At 36.6% G+C, this 8,443-nt stretch overlaps 1 protein-coding gene across 1 annotated transcript; it reads left to right on the forward strand.

Annotated features, from left to right (window-relative positions):
- Positions 1-869: 869 nt before the first annotated feature.
- Positions 870-7,830, forward strand: FABP12 (fatty acid binding protein 12). The gene is made up of 4 exons (XM_062189524.1): positions 870-942; positions 2,977-3,149; positions 6,208-6,309; positions 7,780-7,830. Exons 1-4 carry the CDS (start codon positions 870-872, stop codon positions 7,828-7,830), a joined length of 399 nt encoding a protein of 132 aa, XP_062045508.1.
- The last annotated feature ends 613 nt before the right edge of the window (positions 7,831-8,443 follow it).

An 8,443-nucleotide genomic window follows, 5' to 3' on the forward strand; every position in this document is an offset into this window, starting at 1 on the left:
GTCCTTTATCTTAACATCTGAAATCTCCTCTTCCTAGTTGGGGAATCTGCGTTACATTCCTTGTTCCTTGTTCTGATTTCTTCCAGATTTCAGTGGACATCAGACTGTTACCATCAAGGTTAAAAGGAACAAAAACTAACAGTAATTAAGGAAGATTTACTAAGAAGATACTCGGTATGCTTATGGCAATGATGATTCTCCAAGATTTTGGGAGATTGAGCTAACACCTGGAACAATAATGAGGCTGTGTGTGTGTGCGTGTGTGTGTGTGTACCTGGGTGTGTGACATGTTCTCTTCCTGGCTTTTATTTCTCTGTTCCAGTCTTTTGTTCAGTAAGTAAAGGATGAAAATGATTGTTCTGGACCCCAACTAACCTTTTTACTTCAAATGTCAAATAACATCTATGAAGATTGCCTGGTTTTTAGTTCAAATTTTCAGGTGTGAGAATGTGAGCTAACTCTTATTCAGAGAACATGAGAGATTAGGTACCTAGGAGTCCGATGGCACAAACACAGCTGTACAGGTCCACCCTTATATGTGTATGGCAAATCCGAGGGAAGGGAAGTGACATGTAGTTTTGATCCTAAATTGGTGCTGGAAACTTGTAAGTAGTCCAGCTAAAAACTCTGCCATGTTTCTATCTTCATCTCTATTCATTTACATTTAAAAGAGGTTTTCTGCTTTAGATGATATTCAGGGAAAATCACAAAGCTTAGGATTTCTGTGTTTTCTTATTCCTCCTGACTTTTCTCATTGGACTCTCTACCCAGAACTATATTAAAACCATCCCCAATATTCTTTCAGGGAACACCAACACGCACATGTATATAAAGCTCTTTTCCTTTGGGAACAACTCAACTCAGACAGAATGGTGGACCAGCTCCAAGGAACGTGGAAGTCCGTTTCTTGTGAAAATTTTGAAGAATATATGAAAGAACTAGGTGAGCCATATTTGCCTAAATATTGTATGGTTAAAAAAAAAAAACAAGGGGTTTTGATAGCACAGCACCTGCTCTGTGTGAATTAGGATTAAATCTTGGATTCCTTAATTTTTTACAAAGAAAAAATAATGATTCAGCACCAAGATGCAGTTTGGTAGGTTGAAATTTATATACTCCTGATGTAATTTATCATGAATTCACATAAACAAAATGTGGATATATTATTTACAAAATAAAAAATGATTTTTTTCAAATGACACAATCACTTTTAGTGATTATTTTTACTGAATTTACTCTAATCTTTAGCAGATCTTCAGAACTGATCATATTTTCCAGCTTTTTGTGGCTGTTGGCATACCATGGCAAATAGCCACAACACTTCAATCTTTGCTCCTGGTCTCAAACTGCTGTCTCCTTCTTTAGTCCCTCTTACAAGTAAAACTTGTGATTTTGTTTAATGATCTCCCTGTCTCAAGATCCTTAACCATGTCGGCAAAGTGCTCTTTGGCCTATGGAGTGACCTCCACAGGTTCCAGGGATTAGGGCAGGAATATCTTTGGGACACCACTATCCAGCCTGTTGCATCTTGTAGCCATGTTTCGCAATATGAATTCTGTGACACATTATTGTATGTTTCTAATAAAATTCTCTTGGAAATTTAGAAAGCCATTGCTTTGTTTTTTAGGCCAGCATGTGGCATCATGGGGAAAGCTGCTGCCTGAAACTCCAATTCCCATGTGGGCATCGTTCCTGTCCTGGCTGCCACTTCTGATCCAGCCCTCTACTAATGTGCCTGGGAAAACAGTGGAAGATGGCCCAAGTGCTTGGGCCCCTGCACTCACATAGGAGACCCAGAAAAAACTCCTGGCTCCTGGCTCCTGGCTTCAGCCTGACCCAACCTGGCCATTGTGGCCATTTGGGGAGGGTACTGATGGATGGACAATTTCCCTCTCTGTCTCTCCCTCTTTCAAATTTTTGAAAAGCAGAATGGCAGAGAGAGACAGAGAGAGAGATCGTCCTTCCACTGGTCTGTTCCCCAAATGACCACAATGGCTGGCCTGGACCAAGCTAAAGCAAGGAGTCTAGAATGCCACCCATGTTTCCTACACTGGTAGGGGTACAAGTACTTGGATTATCTTCTCTGCTTTCCCAGGAAGATTAGTGGAGAGCTGGATCAGAAGCAGAGCAGCTAGGACATGAATTGGTGCTCATATGGGATGCCAGCATCACATATGGCATCTTAACCTGCTGTCCCACAAGCCACATGTGCAAAGATGTACATTGCAGAATTATTACGATAATAAGATTGAAAACAAACTAATTGTTCATCAATGAGGAGCAGATAAAATAAAGTTTAGTTTATACATAGGTGGAATTAAATACATATCTATATGTATGTACTGACATGGAAGATATACAGATAAGACATACAGGTAAGAAGCAAAAGCAAGTTGAATTACAACAGATCTAATATTTATATTTTACAAAGCTTACATATAGTGGTGATGGTTGCACAACATTTTGATATATTTAATGCTACTGAATTGTTCACTTAAAATGATTAAAATGCTAAGTTTACATTATGTGTATGTTACCACAATGAAAAATTACATAAATAGAGAAAACAAATCTTGTAAGTCTGTACATATAAAGATGTAAGGGAAGACATAAAGATCTGGAAGAACCCATACCAAAGTATTTTGTTTGTATGTGAATGGGTGTATTTTTAAAATGGGGAGATGGTTCATAGCTTTAATTAGATTTTCAAAGGAGTCTATGAATCAGCAAGATGAATATCTATTTGACTAGAGAAACAGGACAATCACTAAAGAAACAAAACTAGGGGCTGATGCTTTTCTGCAATAAGTAATCTATGTTGAGATGTACTGGTGGAGATCCAGTTTCAGATATTTGAATTCATGTAGCATTCAATCTATTGAACTCACAAACCTAGTTAGCAAAGAATTATACAGATAATGTGAATTCCTAGAGCCCCAACAGACTTAACTCTATTTCCTTTTATCTGGTTTCCAGGAATTGGAAAAGCCAGCAGAAAACTGGGCTCTCTGGCCAAACCCACTGTGACCATCAGCACAAATGGAGATGTGATCACTATAAAAACCAAAAGCATCTTTAAAAACAACAAGATCTCTTTTAAACTGGGAGAAGAGTTTGAAGAAACTACCCCAGGTGGCCGTAAAACCAAGGTAAGGTCTTTAACTTTCAAATAAAATAAGAATATTAATTAGGAATCATCCAAGTAAGTATGCAATTCTGTTTGCAATATGTCTAAAGTTTTAATTAGATAAACTTTTGCCTAAAACCTAGGTCTAGGAGTAAGTGTTTGGCACAAGAGTTAAGTCATTCAATCACTTTAAGCAGCACTCTGACCTCAGAATCAGCCCTTGAGGCATTCTGGTCTGACTGAAAAGCCCATGAGGACATTTCAGGCATGGAAAGCCAAGACACTATGGCAAAAATTGTCCTGCATGAAAGACTTCTGTGGGTGATACCCCAGTGGAAGAAGTGGTCATCAAAGAAGGATGTACTTTTCTCTGACAGGAAGAGAGAACTTCCACTTTGCGTATGGCTTTGTCTAAATACTGAAGGAGTTTGTGAATTCAAAAGGCTTCCATAGCCCAGGCAGCTCATGTCAAGAGCCTTGGGTGATCACTGGTACGATACATAAGGGTGTTAATTGTTAAAGTAACAACAGGAGTCACTGTGCACTAACTTTCCATGCAGGACCTCTGTCCTCAAAGAGTTGGATTATGAGAGTTAATAGTAAAACTCATTCTCAAAGATTTAATTTCATTCTAGTGTATTAATTGGAGGATAATCTTATGTCTCATAAGCTATAGTTATGTCTAAGTGCTTGCAAAATATATATCATTCTTGTGTTCTTCTTCAAAGATAATTAAATTTCTAAAAAAAGAATGTTTAAAAATAAAAAGTATATAAATTAAACCTCAGAAAAGTTTACTTTTATTGTATTCAAAAGTATTTTTTTCCTTTTTGTAAAACTAATCTTTCTGGTGCTCTATTGCACAGTAGGGTAACAATAGTTAAAAATAATATAATGCATATTTCTAAATAGCTAGAAGAAAGACTTTTGAATATTCACACTACAAAGAAATTTTGAGTATATGAGGTGATGGATGTTAATTATCCTAATTTGATCATTAAAATGTGTGTATGTTCTGAAATATTGCATTGTACCCCATAAACATGTACAATTATTGTGTGTCAATAAAAACAAATAGTCTAATAAAAAAAGAAGTAAGTCACTGTTGGGACAACAGTATACTAGATTGAAAGGCCTAGGTTTGAATCCCAAATCTGCTTTCATTCCAGCTTCCTATTAAGATATTAGGAGGCAGCTGGGATGGTCCAAATATTTGGATCCCTGATACCCAAGCAGGAGATTTGGATTGTATTCTAGGCTATGGACTTCAGCCTGGCCCAGGCATGGCTATTGTAGACATTTGGGGAGTGAACCAGCAGATGGAAGAGCTCTGTCTGTCTTTTGTGTAAAATGAGAATAAATGAATAAAAATTAAAAAACAAAACCTAGGTCTTGGATATAAGGTCTAAGATAGTAACACACATATAACCCTCCTGAGATGTTTCTGGAAGAAGCTGACTGCTCAGTCCCATTTTCAGGAGCTCTCATGTCTGGGGTGGGTGCCTGAAAAATCACAGTTGATTATATAATAATTCTGATGCAGATGCTTAGCAGACCATACTTGGGAATCATTTTCCCAGTTTAGCATCTAGTCATCTTAGACAAAGGTTCTCTCCTTCCATTTTGCTGCAGTTTGCCACACATAAAATCACAATAAAATTTGTGCTGGCTGGTATAGACCAGGTTATGTGGAATCACAGGCTCTCAATGGGTTCACACACATTAGGGATTTATTTCTAACTCATAGTACAGATGCAGAGTTGGAGTGTGATTGATGAAAAGGTGAGTGTAGGGTGAGGGATAAGGATCTCTCCTCTTAATCTTTCAGAAACCCAGGACAAAGAATTTCCTACCACCTTGCATCTGCACCATCTGAAACTTATAGTCTCCAGAGCCCACGAGACAGAGACACAGGGCATCTTATTGCCTTAGTCTTAAATAACACTCTTAGTCTTCATTCATATCTCATCAGGCTACATCATTTACTTATAATACAAAATTTGTGTATATTTTATTTATTGCCTGTATTCCCACCAGAATGTAAGCTCTTCAAAGACAGGATTTCTTTTCTGTTTCCCAGATCCTAGTTCTCAGTACATAATTGTTGCTTAACAGTTATTTGTTTCTCTTGTATACACTCAATAGAGCATTGTTAAACTACACAGAGGGTGATATCCTAATGGAAGAAACTATTATATTATTTAAATAGATGGTAATTAAATAAATATGAGCTTTCAAATTCTTGTATGTTAATAAATGGAGAATTTTGACCAAAAATGCTTAATAAAGATGTCTGCGCTAAACTTAAACAAAATCAGATTAAAATGCTGGAAAATATTGTTGGAGTTAAGAAGAGGAAACAAAATTTCTTTTTTTAAAAAAATAAACTCTTACAATGAGAGTTTGAATTTGCTTCACATATTTCTTTTTAAGATTTATTTATTTATTTGAAAGGCAGACTTACAGAGAGGCAGAGGCACAGAGAGAGAAAGAGAGAAAGAGAGAGAGATCTTCCATCCATTAGCTCACTCCCCAGGTGTCCACAATGGCTAGAGCTGGGCCCATCTGAAGCCAGGAGCTTCTTCCAGGTCTTCCATGCAGATGCAGTGCCCCAAGGACTTGGGCCATCTTCTAGTGCTTTCCCAAGCCATAGTAGGGAACTGGATTGGAAGTGGAGCATCCAGTACTCGAACCGGTGCCCATATGTGATGCTGGCGCTGCAGACCAGGGCCTTAACCCAGTGTGCCACAGCACCGGCCCCCATGTGTATTTTTGAACCTGAAACCTGTGATTCTTCAACCAAAACTGTAACACCTTGTCCAATCATTAAAAGACAAGAAAACTTCACGTACTCTTTAAGATAACATTTATTATATTTTTATGCTTGTTAAACTGAATTTTTGCCATTAAAATCAACTAATGAATTTACTGTTGACAAAGTTTTACCATAAATAGGATTGTAAGCACCCTCCTAAAGCCACCAGAGAGGATTGCGACAGTTGAAAAAAATTGGGCACCTAAGCACTTTTAGTGTTCAAGTGTGACGATCTGATCTGAATTTGGTATTGTCTGTTTTTCAGAGTACAGTGACCTTGGATAATGATGCCATGATCCACATTCAGGACTGGGGAGACAAGGAAACCACCATCAGGAGAAAGTTGGTGGATGGGAAAATGGTGGTGGTGAGTGAGCTATCATTTTCTCACCTTCTTCAACACTTAGTTTATGAAAGCATCCAACTTGTTCTGAAACAGTGAAAACGAATGCCACTTTCCTGTTTCTCTTCTCTTCTAAGAACTGAGGAAAAATACTGGCAGATAAATGTAAAATCATGGCTATTATGAAATGTGCATGGGTGGAGGAACTGAAAAGCCAAAGAGTGCACAACTTGTGTAGCCCAGTTCTTTGGCCCCTGGGATAACCAAGGCAAGGATGTATTTGTGCACTGAAGATTTCAGCAGGGATTGGGGGTTGTATGCCTCTCAGGAAGGTTTTCCAATCACCTTTCCCACTTCTACAGAGGGGAGGAAAGTGTGTCAGTGATTCTCCTGTTCCCAAACTCCATCTGCACCAAGATGAGTAAAAAGGTGATTTAAGTCATAAGGAGCATTAAGGGAATATGTAAGATTGTGTCAAGGTTAAAAAAAAAAAAAAAGAAAACCTATTCTCATTTCTTAATATGGTTTTTTTTTTTCCTTTCTACAATGAAGAGCACATTTTATTCTTTATAAAGTCAAAAGAGGAGAAGACTAAGCATGATTGACTTTATTGCTTCTTATAATGACATTGGTCAGTAAGCATGCAAGTAAACAGTTCAATAAATAGCTAGTAGATAAATGGTTCATTAATAAGAACACTGGACTAGAAATTCAAGCATGTGGGTTTTCATCTCTGCCGTTTACTCTGTGTGACTTTGAGCAAGCTGTTTATTCTCTACAAGATTTAAATTTCTCGCCTTCATGATGTGGATAATGACCCTGAGAATCTAATGTATTAATAAATTTCTCAAAAGAATGTAGACAATACGTTCATGGAAGGTTTCCTGAGAAAATAAGATGACATGTTCTGAAAATAATAAAATACTACATCAATGTAAGTTAGTATTATTATCTGAAAAATGTAGAGTATGTAAGACAGTAAAAATGCCTCAACATAGGTATGCCCTTGCTTTTTTTCATACAAATATTTTTACATATTTTTACATTATACATACATCTATTTATGTATATGATATTTTTTAAAGTTCATGGAAAATAGAACAAAAGTTTATTTGGAACAAACAAAATTTTGAAATCCATGAATAATTTTTTCATGATAAGCATTTTCCATGAACTTTTAAGAGACTTTTGTATGCATGGATTTCAAAAACTATTTTGCACCACAATAAATTTATCTTGAAATTCAATTGTCTATTTTGAAGTACTCTTGTATGTGGCAAATCATATTTATTTATCATTCTATATTCTACATTTGATTTTCCATATATATATATATATGTTGCAAACTAGCTAACAAATAGGTCTGATTTATAGACTATATAGATCTATTTTCAAGACTTTCAATAAATGGATGTATGGATAATAGTTTGCGTCTTTCTAAATGACAATTTTGTCAATAATACCCAAACATCTCATCCTTCTTTTGTCTCCTAGGAAAGTGCTGTGAACAATGTCATCTGTACACGGACATATGAGAGAGTGTAGACAAACTCTCAAGGTCGTAAGCACTTCCAAACTGTGATCCAAACTGCTGAGGTTGTTGAAATAAAACTCTGAACTGAAACACAACTGTTATAGGAGAGAATCTTTCTTTGCTCAAGCATCAACAATTTTGTTGCCCTGTGAATTATGTGGGCATCATATAAGACCCTGGCATGGGTAGTGATGAAAAACTAGGGTCATATAACATGCTTAGTGTAGGCCTGGGATAATATATTCACAGAAGCATTTCATGTCGATTTTACTCTCATTTGGCATATATGTCCATCCTTTAAATTCAATGCGATCTTCTCTATACTGAGAAAAAACTAATATTTGAAGAAACTAGTTATGACATGTTTCTCATGAGTAATACCTCAGTTATATATGAATTGATAAGAAACATGTTTAAAATTAAGACAGTAATTAACACTCAACCATAATATCAAACTATTGTTACAGAGAACACTATGAGCTCCACCATCATTGCTGAAAGCCATCACAAAGAATATCTTGTTCTATTTGCACCAAACCTCACACAGTATTAGGCTTAGTTTCCCATTGCACTTGTGGTCTTACTGTTTATTTGCCTAAACTGATGGAGGGAGGGTCCTGATAT

Source organism: Lepus europaeus, chromosome 4 (genome assembly GCF_033115175.1).
Source record: "Lepus europaeus isolate LE1 chromosome 4, mLepTim1.pri, whole genome shotgun sequence".
NCBI lineage: Eukaryota > Metazoa > Chordata > Mammalia > Lagomorpha > Leporidae > Lepus > Lepus europaeus.